This window comes from Colobus angolensis, unplaced genomic scaffold (assembly GCF_000951035.1).
Source record: "Colobus angolensis palliatus isolate OR3802 unplaced genomic scaffold, Cang.pa_1.0 Scaffold8, whole genome shotgun sequence".
NCBI lineage: Eukaryota > Metazoa > Chordata > Mammalia > Primates > Cercopithecidae > Colobus > Colobus angolensis.
Genome location: NW_012121820.1, coordinates 15,458,308 through 15,472,584, shown reverse-complemented (window position 1 = coordinate 15,472,584; position 14,277 = coordinate 15,458,308). Strand labels below are relative to the sequence as shown.

The following is a 14,277-nucleotide window of genomic DNA, read 5'->3' as shown; positions in this document are numbered from 1 at the left end:
CTGCCCCTTGTCAGCTGTGTGGCCCCTAGCAAGTCACGTCAGCTTTCTGAACCTCAGCTTCCTTATCTGTGAAATGAGGGTAGTGACAGGACCTACTTCCTAGGATTGTACAAATTCATACATGCACAGAGCCTAGAACAGCGCTTGGCACAGAGTAAAGCTCAATACATTTCATTGCTATTATTTTTTCCTAACTGGCTCCGAGAAAACCCAAAGTCTGGGCTCCTTCATCTTACTACTTACTCCTTTTCAGGTAATGTGTCTGCCTTTTAATTGGTTCTTTGATGCTGTTAGCCACATCATAACTGGTGGTAGAATTCCTGCCATTAGGACATGATTTATTCATCTAATAAATCTTTTCTTGTTTTGTTTTGAGACCGAGTCTCGCCCTGTCACCCAGGCTGGAGTGCAATGGCGCCATCTCAGCTCACTGCAACCTCCGCCTCCGGGGTTCAAGTGATTCTCCTGCCTCAACCTCCCAAGTAGCTGGGATTACAGGCCCGCACCATCACACCCAACTAACTTTTTGTATTTTTAGTAGAGACGGGGTTTCACCATGTTGAACAGGCTGAACTCTTGAACTCTTGAACTCTTGACCTAAAGTGATCCACTTGCCTTGGCCTTCCAAAGTGCTGGGATTACAGGCGTGAGCCACCTCACCCAGCCTCATCTAACAAATCTTAAGCGCCTTCAAAGTGTCAGGCACAATGGGAATGTGGCGGACCCATTAGTAAATGAAACAGATTGCTGCTGACCTCAGGGGGCTTACATGTAATAGGGGAGAGACATTAGTCAGAGTAATGTGATAAATGCATGATTACAAATGGTAACAGGGGCTCTGGAGGAGCCATCCACGGCATCATGAGAATAGCACAGGGTCTTGCTCTGATCTACTGGGCCAGGGAGGGTTCCCAGAGGAAGTGATGAATGAGCTGACTAGAGGCTGACTGGGTGAATATGGGAGGGAAGAATTTCTTAAGGAGAAGGAATAGCATGTGCAAAGGCCCTGGGGAGACAGCCCAAAACTCAGAGAGGTGGGGGATCTGGGGGGGTGTAGCATAGAGCAAATAACAAATTAAGTATCCAACAAATACTAGTAGGATGTGTAACTGGGTGTTTCAGGGGTGATATTTTAGACCAGGGGTCAGCAAACTACAGCCGTCAGTTTTTGCATGGCCTATAAGCCAAAAATGGTCTTAATATCTTTAAATGATGGGGAAAAATCAAAAGGGCCAGGCATAGTGGCTCATGCCTGTAACTCCAGCACTTTGGGAGGCTGAGGCAAGAGGATCACTTGAGCCCAGGAGTTCGAAACCAGCTGGGCAACATGGTGAAACCCCAGATCTCTGCAAAAATGTTAAACAAATTTTTTTAAAGTTAGCCTGGTGTGGTGGCAAACACCTGTGATCCCATCTGCTAGGGAGGCTGAGGTGGGAGAATCACTTGAGTCCAGCAGGTCAAGGTTGCAGTGAGCCGTGATCATGCCTCCGCACTCCAGCCTGGGTGACACAGAGAGACCCTGTCTCAAAACAACAACAAAAGAAGAAAAATAATATCTCACAACATGTGAAAACTATATGAAATTCTCATTTCAATGCCAACAAATAAAGTGTTATTGGAATACAGGCACACAGAAGAACATGATATTGTCTATGGCTGTTTTGTGCAGTAACGGCAGAGCTGAGTATTTGTGACAGAGGCAGTTTGGTTTCCTATAAAGGGTCAGTTTACTATTTGGCCTTTTCTAGGAAACCTTAACTGGTCCCTGTTTTTGACCCTTCCAGTGCCACTGTTCATGCTATGAACAGGGGCCCAGGGTCCAGAGTCTGCCCCTGCCCCTCACACACCTGCTCCAGGCTGTGCCTCTGACTGTCACCCCTGCCTTCTCCCTTCAGCCAGCCAGCAGGGGACGGCCGCGCTGCAGAAGGAGCTGAAGAGGATCAAGATTCCTGACTACTCAGGAAGCTTTAAGGTCAAGCTTCTTGGGAAGGGGCGTTATAGCTTCTACAGGTGAGACCTGTCAGAGCTCAATCCTCGATTTGTAGGACTTGCAGTGTTCTGGGACCACCAAGAGCTAGAACGCAGAGCCACAAACTCCTCAACTCACAGAGTTTCATATCCCAAAGCCTGTGTTTACATCATCCCAAGGAGAGGCAACCTCCCAGCTGAGCGTGGAGAAAGCCACAAAAACCACAACTCCCAGGAAATGTCATGAACCCCCAAACTCTGTGCCACATACCAATTAGAATGTGCCAGGTTTCAAGGTCAGAAAATCTTTTCCAAAATGGCTTAAGGCAGAATGCATTGGCTCACATGACTGAAAAGTCACTGGAAGAGTCTGGCTTCAGGTTCAGCTCGAGGCAGGCTTACATGCCAGTGGGCCCTGTTTCCTCTCTTGCCACCTCTCAGCATCACTTCCTTGGACAGGCCTAATTGGCAGGCAGTGTGTCCCCTCCAGAGGCAAGACAGTCACCAGTAAGTCTCGCTAGATCTCCTGCTCAGCACTCTGAACGGAGAGCCCTAAGACTCACTCTGACTGGCCCACCTTAGGTTATGTACACAGCCCTGAGCCAATCACTGTGGCCGGGGAATGAAATACACTACTTGGCCGAGCCTAAGTTGCAAGCTCCACCCCCTGAAGATGGACACGAGAGCAACTTTCTTTGGAGTGGCATGGAACAGATGTGGGGAGGGGCTTCCTCTAAATAATCTAGTAGTTCTGTTATCACAAGAAGGGGGTTGTGCACTGGGCAGAAAACTCATAAAAGTCCTCTGCAAAGTTTTGTACACCCATTCATTCACAGATATTTTGAGCACCCACTGTATGTCTGACACAGCAGGCTCTGGGGCTGCAATAGTGAAACAAGACAGAGCTATACAGAGCTCTCCTATACAGAGTTTCCAGTTAAAGGGCCTCCTATTTTATCTTCATTGATTGTCACACACCCTGCAAAATAGAGATTATTGTGCCCATTTTACAGATGAGGAAACTGAGGCTCATGGTAATTATGCCCAGGGCAACCCAAGAGTATATTAAAGAGCAGGATTTAAATGCAAGTTTTTTCTGACTTCAAAACCTAAGCCACTCCAGTTGCCTACATATTTGTCAAGGCTGCTGTCTTAGCTTTGGGCTCCTCCTGGAATGGATGGAGTGAAGGACTAGGTGGTGGGGGATGAGTCTGCATTAACCATTAACCAAGTCCTCATGTGGGCACATAGGATTATATGAAATTATATGAAATCCACATTTCTCCTTTGCAGCATGGACATCCGTGAATTCCAGCTTCCCAGTTGCCAGATAAGCATGGTGCCCAATGTGGGCCTTAAGTTCTCCATCAGCAACGCCAACATCAAGATCAGCGGGAAATGGAAGGCACGAAAACGTTTCGTGTGCGTTTCTGCACTTGCGGTTTGTTGGGTGTGCTCTTGGTGGTATTTGGACAGGATTAGAGAGTCAGGGCCTCTGGAATGCCCAACGTTTGCCTTGTCTGTCACCACCTATCGCCACAGGGTTCCTCAGGAAATTCTACACATGAGAAGATTTTACATAACCCTTGGTTAATAACTGAGCATTTATCCACATCTCAGTGCAGGATACTGGCAAGGCTGAGTTGGTGCATGTGGCTTCCGGTGGAAAGCTAAGTGGAACCTTCAATTGCTTCTGTTTATCAGTTAGCTATTGCTGTGTAACAAACTATCCCAAACTCCGTGGCTTAAAACAATGATCAGCTGTCATCACTTATATATCTGTGTGTCAGCTGGGGCTCAGCTGACCTGGGTTGGGCTTAGCAAAGGAGGCTTGGCTCCACCTGTGTCTCCTCCTCCTTGGACCAGTGGGTTATGCAGAGCATACTCTTGGTGATAGCAGAGGTGCAAAAAGGGAAAGCAGGAACACACAGGTCCTCTTAAGGCCCAGGCTCGGAACTTATGTAACACTGGCCAAATCATTTCACGTGGCCAAGCCCAAAGTCAAGGACAAGCAAAAGCACCCTCCTCAACCCTGCCATGATAGGCAATGGCAAGGGTATGAATGCAGGGGAGGGTGAAAAATAGGGGCAAATAACCCAAACTACAACTCCGAATCTAAATCCTGGGCTCTCCCCACAGCTACCCTGCCCACTAACAATAGTGGTTCAGGGTGACCATCGCTTTAGGAAGGTCTCCTTTGTGGGGAATCTAGGGAGGAAAATGGAGGAGAAACCGCCCTGGCGAATGAAAGGGGCATGAGTCTGCCGCCCTTACAAGAACTGCTCGGTGTGTCTCCTCCCCACAATAAGGATCACTTAACTCTCTCCCTGGGCTCTTTTGCATCTATCTTTTCCCTTGCTGATCACACACAAAACAAAAGAATGTCCACTGTCTTATCCAAAACCCATTGCATCCCTGAGGGAGCAGTTATTAACCTCATTACTGAATTAATGGGGGCATTAATTAATGAAAGTCATTGGCCCCAAACACTCAGCTTTTTAGTAGCAAAGCTGGGACACACACGCTGGTGTCTGACTGCTGAACCAGGGTCTGAGGGAGGAAATGGAAGCTCAGAGGGGTAAGAAACAGGCCCAAGGCCACACAGCTGGGGCGGCAGCTGAGGCAGTGGTTAAGAGCAGGTTTCTGCCAGTCAGACATGAGTTCAGAGTTCAAGTTGGAATCCTGACTGTCCCACTCAGCTGCTGTGTGACCTTGGGCAAGCTGCCTCTTGTCTCTGAACTGCATCTCCTCGCCTGGAGTGGGGATAATAACAAAACCCGCCCTCCAGCACTGGGGTAAAGTTTGAATGGCAGTGGGAAGAAAGGATTTGTTCCACGTTCCTCTTTGTTTTTCTCCAGAAAAACAAGCGGCAATTTTGACCTGAGCGTAGAAGGCGTGTCCATTTCGGCTGATCTGAAGCTCGGCAGTAACTCCACATCAGGCAAGCCCACCGTCACCTGCCCCAGCTGCAGCAGCCACATCAACAGTGTCCACGTGCGCATCTCAAAGAGCAGAGTAGGGTATGGACTCCCAGGGCTGTGGCTGGGAGGAGGGACCTAAAGAAGAACTCTCCCAATCATCCCTGTATTCCGAAAACACACCCAGAGTGCCACCTGCATGCCAGGCCTTGCTCAGAGGCCTCAGGCATGGCACGGGAGCCAGGGGTCCACAGATGAAGCAGACACTCTCTTTCTCAAGGCATCATTTGTTTATTCCATATTCATTCAGCAGACTTAACTGAGCACTTACTATGTCCCAGGCTCATACTAAGCACTTTACATATACACTAAATTATATCGTCATCACAAATCTGCAGGCATTCCTCTATCCATCCATTCAACAAATATCTAGTGAGACTCCGAGCTGCACCAGGCTTGTGCAACGTGGTCAGGAAATGAGTGACCAACGAAAACTTAGTAAGAGCTAATATTTGTCAGAGGCTGACTGTGCCCAGCACTGATTTGAGCACACTCATCTCATTCAAGCCACACCATGACTCTGTGAGATCGGTCTATTATTACCCCGTTTTCTGGGGAGAAAACCAAGGCATGGAGAGAGAGGCAATAGCTTAAGTTGCTACAGCTGATGAGTGTTCAAGTGCAGGTCTATTTCACCCCAGACTCAGCCACACAGTCCTGTTCTCTTAAAGTTTTCAGCCCAGTGGGGAAGAAAATCATTAACCAAAGCATTGCATGAATGAGTGGCTCACACAGAATTACAAAAGGAGATAAGAATTAAGAAAAAAAAGGTACAAACTTCTATGAACACAGAGAACCGGAGGCTCTGACCCCATCTGGGGGCAAGCCAATTCTTCCTTGGCAAAATGACATTTGAACTGAGATGAAAGGATAAGTAGGCATTAGTGAGGGACGTGTTAGGGACGGGGGTGTTTTAAGCAGCGGGAACAGCATGTGCAAAGGCACGGTGGTGGGAGGACACACAGGAGAGAGGACATGGCAGGCCAGTGTGGCTGGTGTGCAATGAAGGAGGGGGCTGGTGAGGAATGAGACTGGGGCAGGGGCCCAGCCATGCAGGGATTCAGGAAATAGCCTCATGAACAGGTCACTAAATTGGGCGTCTGATGGGGTGTGTGCAGTAAGAGCTCAGGGGCGAGGGTGCCAAGGCCTGTTTCCAGGAGGGAAGAAAGCTTTTGAGATGAGGCAGCCTCCTGAATCCAGCCCCGGGACAACCGAAAAGCCTCATCTATCGCCCTACTTGTCCATCTCTAGGTGGCTGATCCGACTCTTCCGCAAAAAAATTGAGTCTACGCTTCGAAACAAGTTGAACAGCCAGGTAGGAGGGGCTTGGAGCCCCATCAGCGAACAGAGGGGAAGGGCCCTCAGTGACCACACACCTCCCCCTTCTCTGGACACTCTGCTGTCACTCCAGACCCCTTGGTACTTCTTATAGCCCTTTGAAACCACAACCCCAGCTCTAAAAGCCAGTCGTGTATGTTTTGCTGAAGAGTCCACCAAGAGACCAAGAGATGATCACTTCCCACACTCCCAGCAAACGTTCCCTCATGCCTGCTTGGGCCACCTCTGCTTTTCCCCAGCCTTCCTCCCTGCTGAGAAAATGCCATTCTCTTTCTGCCTCCCTCTCTTCCCATACCCCAGTAGACTCCTTCCTCCACCCCACCCCACCCCAAGTTCCTTCCTTGATGCTCCCCATTCAAAACAAATGCCATTGATGAAGCTACATTTCTGGGCTTTGGCCAAACCCCGGTAGTAGCCCATGCCCTGAGGCTGGAACTAATATAAGGGACAGGTGTCAGCCAGCACTCCTCCAACCGTGCCTACAGCCTAAATCCACAACCCAGATACTTCAGATAAGGGACGAGGCCGTTCATTCGGCTGGTCTTCCATTAACAAATTATCAGTTTTTAAGAATCATCTAAGCCTGTCTCAAAAAGCAATGAGTTTTGGCTCTCTCCAGAGGGCAATGGAAGTCATTGAAGGTTTTAGGCAAGGGGGTGACCTGGCCAGATCTGTGCTTTAGAACAATTTCCCTGTCGGCTGTGGGAATGACTGGAGGGGCCAAGAGTAGGGGCAAGGAGACCACTGAGGAGGCTCGTGTGGTCTTCTAGGTGGAAGACGTTGGTTTCCTTGTTAAAGACACTAAACAGGTGGGGGGGCATCAATCATGTGAGATCATCTATCTGAAGATACTGTGTCAAAAGCTTAAAAAGCAAGAAATCAATGCATGTTTGTTAAAATGCATAACACAGTGGACTGTAGAATGGGTTTTAGAGTCACATGGCAAGAATGGAGCCAGTGGCTTGGTTGGGATTAGATGGGACAGTTCCAATGAGCAGGACAATCCCCAGCCAAAGTCTCAGGGTAGTGTCTTGGGGTAATTTTTGTCCCTGGCTCCAGGGCTTAACTAGCTGTGTAACCTTGAGGAACTGACTTGACCTTCTTGAACCACAATTTTACCATCTTTAAAATGGGGACATTAGGCTGGGCGTGGTGGCTCATGCCTGTAATCCCCACTTTGGGAGGCTGAGGTGGGTGGATTACCTGAGGTTAGGAGTTCAAGACCATCCTGACCAACATGGAGAAATCCTGTCTCTACTAAAAATGCAAAATTAGCCGGGCGTGGTGGCACATGCCTGTAATCCCAGCTACTCGGGAGGCTGAGGCAGGAGAATCACTTGAACCCGGGAGGCAGAGGTTGTGGTGAGCCAAGATCATACCATTGCACTCCAGCCTGGGCAACAAGAGCGAAACTCTGTCTCAAAAAAAAAAAAAAAAAAGAGGACATTAATACTTTCTTTACCAAGGCACTGTAAGGATTCATGAGATAATGCAGAAAATGTGCTCACTCACTAAGCTAGCTCACCCACAGTTCAGCTGTCTGTATAATCAAGTAATAGTCTGAGAAGAGTGTTGAGATAATATTTAACATTTGGAACAATTGCGATTATTTCTTAGTACCATTTAAAAGTGGCCCCTCTATAGCAGCCAAGCTAATAAGTAGTAAAGCTGCTGCTACTGTTGATGGTGATGATGATGGTGAGGTTGATGATGGTGATGGTAATGGTGGGGATGATGGTGATGATGGTGACGGTGAGGATGATAATGGTGATGGTGATGATGGTGGTGGTGAGGTTGATGATGGTGATAATGAGGTTGATGGTGATTATGAGGTTGATGATGGTGATGGTGGTGATGATGATGATGGTGATGATGAGGTTGATGATGGTGATTGTGGGGATGATGATGATGATGATGGTGATGGTGAGACTGATGATGGTGATGGTGATGGTGGTAAGCATATGCCCATTTAATAGGCATTTTCTTCCTCCAAGGCAGGAGCTCATCCTGGGCAGTTTCAATGGTGATAGTGAAGTTGATGATGGTGATGGTGATGGTGATGGTGGGGATGGTGATGATGTTGGCCCATAAAATATACGGAGTGTTTATAGTGATCTGACACTATGCTAAGAACTCTTTCCATGGATTCCAGCATTTAATCCACACATTCTGACACTTAATCCCCTGTGAGAGAGATTCCATGATTATTCCTATTTTACAGGTGAGTAAACTGAGATACAGAAAGCGGAAGTAATAGTGCTTGGATTCAAATCCAGGCTACCCTGCCTCAGAGATGAGCCTTGCTCTTAATCATAAGATCCGATTTAGAAGCAAGTACAATGAATGAATGAAGGAATGAGATGTCATGATACCAGGAGGGGCTGGAAATGGTGGGGAGTGAGCCAGGGAGTCTGCCCCTAGGGAATACAGTGTGTAGGATGGGTGTCTGAGAGAAGGAAGAGCCTGTGTCAGTACAAAGTGTGCATGAAGGGAAGAGCAGGGAGGGAGCTGGGCTCCCATCAGGATTTGCTGTGATCTGGAGCCATCTGTTGGCCCTGATAGGTGAGCAACACTGGTGACAATGCCTGAGGTGCAGCTCAGGAGTCCAGCAGGGCCCCAGCTGCCAGCTGCACGGCCCTCTGTTCCTGGGTCATTTGGAGAAGAGGCGCAGGTTCCTCGGAGAATGCCAGTCCAGGTCCTCTTAAGACTTCAGGAGCCTTATGTGGTAGAAACACACTTCAGGGAAACCAAATTTTCTCCTTCCCTCCTTCCCACTGCTGTCTTCCCTCTTTCCTTCCTTCCTTTCTTTCTTCCCTCCTTCCTTCCTTTCCTTCTTCCCTCCTTCCTTCCTTCCTTTCCTTCTTCCCACTCTTCTTCCTTTCTTTTGTTTTGTTTTGTTTTGGTGATGAAGTCTCGCTCTGTTGCCTAGCTGAAGTACAGTAGCACAATCTCAGCTCACTGCAACCTCCGCCTCCCAGGTTCAAGAGATTCTCCTGCCTCAGCCTCCTGAGTAGCTGGGATTACAGGCATCTGCAACCATGCCTGGCTCATTTTTGTATCTTTTGATAGAGACAGGATTTCACCATGTTGGCCAGACTGGTCTCGAACTCCTGACCTCAAGTGATCAGTCTCTCAAAGTACTGAGATTATAGGCATGAGTCACCGCGCCCAGCTCTTCCTTTCTTTTCTTTCTTTACTTTATTTCTACCTTCCTTCCCTTTCTCCTTTTCTCCCTTTCTTCCTTCTTTATCTTCCCCTCTTCACTCCTTCCCCTTTCCTCCCTCAATCCTCCAGGAAAAATAACTTGATTGACAGAGTAGAAGGAGGGATAGGGGAGGATAGAGGTGACCTCTAGGCAGATGGTGCAGCCAACCCTAAGGAGGAGTAAGAACCTAAGGAGTTTGGTTTGGGATGTGCCAGCATTAGGGACCAGTAGAACACCCAGGGACAGTTGTCCATGAGTCATCTGGGTCCCCAGGCTGGAGCTAAGAGGTGAAGCCTGGGTTGCAAAGTAAGGCCTGGGTACTGGCTACATGTTGGGAGCAGTGGAGGTGACTTCACCCAGGCTCCCAAAGACAGATGCTGAGACAGGGTTTGGGTGCAAGTCATTCATTGGGAGGGGTTCCCAGGCAGCGCAGTGAGGAGGTCGGGAGGCAGGGAAGGGGCTTTACTGAGTGGGTTGCTGCTATGGGCAACTGGGACTCAGTCCTGCTGGCAAGTCTCAGAAGAAGGGTGGGGAGCACACCTCAGAATTGTTCCAGAAGCGGGAAGAAGGCTGGGGTATTTGTCTACCACCTCCTAGTCTTCTTTCGTTGAAGGCTGTTCTTAGAGACATAACTTCTTGGCACTTCTGAGCGCAGTCCAGAGAGTGTGGGTGGGGCGCTGCAGCACCTGCCGCAGGGACAGTGGGGATGCCTGAAATGGCTCAAGAAGAGGGCCTAAGTGGAAGGGACAGGGAGCCAGGAAGAAAGCCCAGAGAAGCTCCCACATCTTCAGTGAAGGCGGAAGAGCTTGCAAAGGAGTCTGGGGAAAAGCCTGTAGGGGATAGGAAGAGAGCAGAAGGCCTTGGTCACAGGACTCTAGAAGGAGTGTTTCTAGAAGGGAATGGGCAGCCACACAGGAGCTACCCAGTAGTTGAGAAAGGCAAGGACTGAAGAGACTCTGCTGGATGACTGAGGGGAAGGTCATTCGAGAGCAACATCGGGAGAGCGAGGGAAGGAGCTTGTCTGACCACCAACCCCAGCCCCAGTCTCTTAGTAAGGGGAAGGCTGTGGTTTAAATCCTATATTCCAGCTATCTATTGCTTGAAAACAAACAACTGAAAATTTGGTATCATAAAACAACCACCATTGTTAACGTTCATGGATTCTGTGCATCAGGAAATCAGATGGGCATGACAGGGATGGCTGAGCTCTCTGCTCCATGAGATCTAGGGCCTCACCTCAGAAGACTCAAAAGTTCCATGTTAGAATTACCTGGAGGGTTCCTTGCTTCCATCTCTGGTGCCTGGGTTAGAAAGACTTGAAGTCTCAGCTCTGCTGGGACTATTGACCCAAGCCACTACCATGGGCCCTACACGGGACTTGGCTTCTCATATCATTGAGTGGGTTCTGCATAGCCTTTTATGACCTCACCTCTGAAGTTACACAAAGATGAGGTGTATTGTTGTGTACTGTTGCTTAGAAGCAAGTCGCCAAGCCCAGATTCTAGTGGCAAGTTCACAGACTCCATCTCTTGGTGGGCGTGTGGCAAGGCCACATTACAGAAGAGCAAATGGAATGAAAAATATAATTTGCCACGTTCCATTTTACAGATGAAAAAAGAGAGTTCTAGATAAATGGAACAACTTTCTCAGTGTCAAAGTCAGTGTGTGACCCAACACAGATCTTCTCAGGCTACTGTTTGTTCCATTGTGAGTCACGGGCTAGGGGACAGGGGGATGGGGTGGGGTGGCAAAGGCAGGTAGGGAATGGCTTCTCTGGCCATACATATCAAACATGAGGGTGCCCACCTAGTTAAGTAGAAAGCCTGTCCATGCTCCCAGAAGCCCAGATAAGGGAAGGCTGGCCATTGACTACCTCATATTTGTTTACTACCTCATTCCACAAAGGACCTGAGACAGCAAAATCAAACAGAAACAAAAGAAATAACAAAACAGCAACAACAACAACAAATCACCTTATAAAATAGAAAACATAAACACCCATCAGGAAAGTTCCACACACAGGGCAGGAAATAGAATGCAGTTATGTAGGCCATACAGTCATATACAGTTATTATTGCTAAGCTACATGTTCAACTCGGAGCTTCCTGGTGGCCAAAAAGAAAAGGGAAACTTGATTGGCTACATAATTTTCAAGAAAACATTCAAGAAAAGCAAGGCATATCTGGCCCATTGTTGCCAAGGGATATTTTTCACTATGGGAAGACCTTACTGATTACTTGTTTGGTTCTCCCCAGATCTGTGAGAAAGTGACCAGTTCTGTATCCTCCGAGCTGCAACCTTATTTCCAGACTCTGCCAGGTGAGGGCTGGATGAGGATCAAGGATAGAAAGGAACAGAAGCGGGAGGGTGTGAGGACGTCAGGGTGGATGTGATGGGGCCGGCAAGTTTCCCAGACAGCCCTGGGCCTGGGTGGGAATGAGAAGAGTAGATTATCTTCAAGTGGCAGCTAGCATCGGATCAAGTCCTTGTGCTAGGTCCAGAAGTGAGGAGGACAAACAGCCCATACCGCCTCATTCCCTTAGCTCTGCAAGGGCCAAACAGCCAAATACCCCCAGCTCTCTAAGGCCAGAGACACATGACTGGCCTGAGATCTGATATTGGTCACTTCTTTTTGGATCTCGGTTTCCATGTCCTTAAAATGGGGACAATAATCTTCACCCCCAAGTACTTGGCAAGCTGCAAAGAACTGTGGCAGGCACTCAGGAAATTGTCCCCTCTCAGTCTTCCAACACTCCCCTGAGAGAAGCATTATTCTCCTCATTTTTCACCCCTATCCCCCTGTCCCCTAGCCCGTAACTCACAATGGAACAAGAGTAACCTGGCTGGGCTCATGCCTGTAATCCCAGCACTTTGGGAGGCCAAGGCAGGCGGACCACCTGAGGTCAGAAGTCCAAGACCAGCTTGGCCAACATGGGAAAACCCTGTCCCTACTAAAATTACAAAAATTAGTCAGGCCTCATGGCAGGTGCCTGTAATCCCAGCTACTTGGGAGGCTGAGGCAGAAGAATCGCTTGAACCCAGGAGGCAGAGTTTGCAGTGAGCCAAGATCATGCCACTGCACTCCAGCCTGGATGACAGAGCGAGACTCTGTCTCAAAAAAAAAAAACAAAAAAACCCAAAAAACATGAGGAACCTGAGGCTCAGAGAGTAGGTGAGACTTGTCCAGAGTCACGAAGCCATCAAGAGGCAGAAGCAAGATCCAAATCTGCAGCTAAGGTTTCCTTCACTCCAGAGCCAGGGCTTTCAGCTGCTCTCAGGGCTACCTCACTGTGAAGCCTTGCGTGGTTGGCACATAGTATATACCCATTTAAGAGGCATTTTCTTCCTCTAGAACAGGAGCCCATCCTGGGCAGGTTTGATGCAGCTGCAGTGCCCAAGGTTTGGCCTCAGGAGGCAGGAAAAAGATTTTGGTCTGAATCCCAGCTTCATCCCTCACCAATCACTGGACAACTTGGATTTCTGAGCCTTGGTTTCTTCTCTGCTGAGAAAAGGGATAAAGGAAGGGCTGATGTTTATTTAACTCTCATTGATTACCACTGGGAAACAGAGAAACTCTTCAGACTTGAGCCAGCCAGGGCTCAGCCTGGGCTATTACCAATGATCCTAACAATGATCCTCCCTGGCTTTTGAGCCTCTGCATGGACAGGACATTGGGCATCCACCTTCTCTCAAAACCCTCCCAGTATCTTTGAGGTCACTAGGATTCTCTCGTTCTACAAATGACAAAAAAATGACTCAGAGAAGTGCAAGGACTTGTCCAAGGTCATCCAGAGTTTGGTTCAAAGCCTAGGTCTCTCTGTGCCCTTGACCCTGTGTCTTAGCCACCCATCTCAGGGCTGTTGGAAGAAGAGAGTAAGGGGATGTCTGTGAATGTGGGGTGTGGGTTCATTTTCCCTTAAGGTGAGCTCCCTTAAGGAGGGCTCCCTGGAGGAGGTGGGAATGGAACTTGCACTGTAGTTCTTGATCCAATTTTAGGGGATTCTGATCCTGCATTTCAGTTTCCAGGGATGCTGCCATGGGAGCTAACTCATGGTCCGTCTTTCTCTCTAGTAATGACCAAAATAGATGCTGTGGCTGGAATCAACTATGGGCTGGTGGCACCTCCAACAACCACGGCTGAGACCCTGGATGTACAGATGAAGGTGAGTCTGACACTGAGAACCACACACCCTCACACTTCTGTCTCAGACACTCCAGGGCTCCCCAGTCCTTGGAAACAAATTTTACAATGTCCCCCACTTCCTATCTGACTCACCACCACCCTCTCTACTCTCCCCGCCTCTCCCTGCTCCAGTCACACTGGCCTCCCCGCTATTCCTGAAACACACCATGCCTGCCCCTCCCCAAGGCCTTTGCCCTTGCTTTCTCCTCTACCTGGGTGCTCTTCCCCAGGTTTCCACACAACTCTCCCTTGCTTCCTTGAAGTCTTTGCTCAAATATTCCCTCCCTAGAGAGGCCTTCCCAGATCACTCTCACTGAAATAGCTCTCTCCTCTTCCCCCACATCCTGCTTTATTACCAATACACACACACACACAGTCTCAAGTCTGTCTCCCTCACTATGATGAGGGAGAAGGAGCTGCAACTGCTTTGTTCACTACCATATGTGCAGCACCTAGACCAATGCTTGGCACATAGTAGGTGCTCAATAAATTATTTGTTGGATGGATGAATGGGTGGATGGATATATGGATGGATGGGTAGTTGGATGGGTGGATGGGTGGATGGATGGGTGGGTGGATGGATATATGGATGGATGGGTAGTTGG

The 14,277-nt window shown here is 48.6% G+C and overlaps 1 protein-coding gene across 1 annotated transcript in view; it reads left to right on the top strand.

Annotated features, from left to right (window-relative positions):
- BPI (bactericidal/permeability-increasing protein) overlaps nt 1-14,277 on the top strand; it is a 33,241-nt gene that overhangs the window by 1,564 nt on the left and 17,400 nt on the right. The window contains exons 2-7 of the mRNA XM_011929057.1: nt 1,896-2,010; nt 3,262-3,390; nt 4,827-4,988; nt 6,198-6,261; nt 11,745-11,808; nt 13,561-13,652. Of these exons, the coding sequence (XP_011784447.1) occupies nt 1,896-2,010; nt 3,262-3,390; nt 4,827-4,988; nt 6,198-6,261; nt 11,745-11,808; nt 13,561-13,652 (626 nt within the window). The remainder of the gene's footprint in view (nt 1-1,895; nt 2,011-3,261; nt 3,391-4,826; nt 4,989-6,197; nt 6,262-11,744; nt 11,809-13,560; nt 13,653-14,277) is intronic.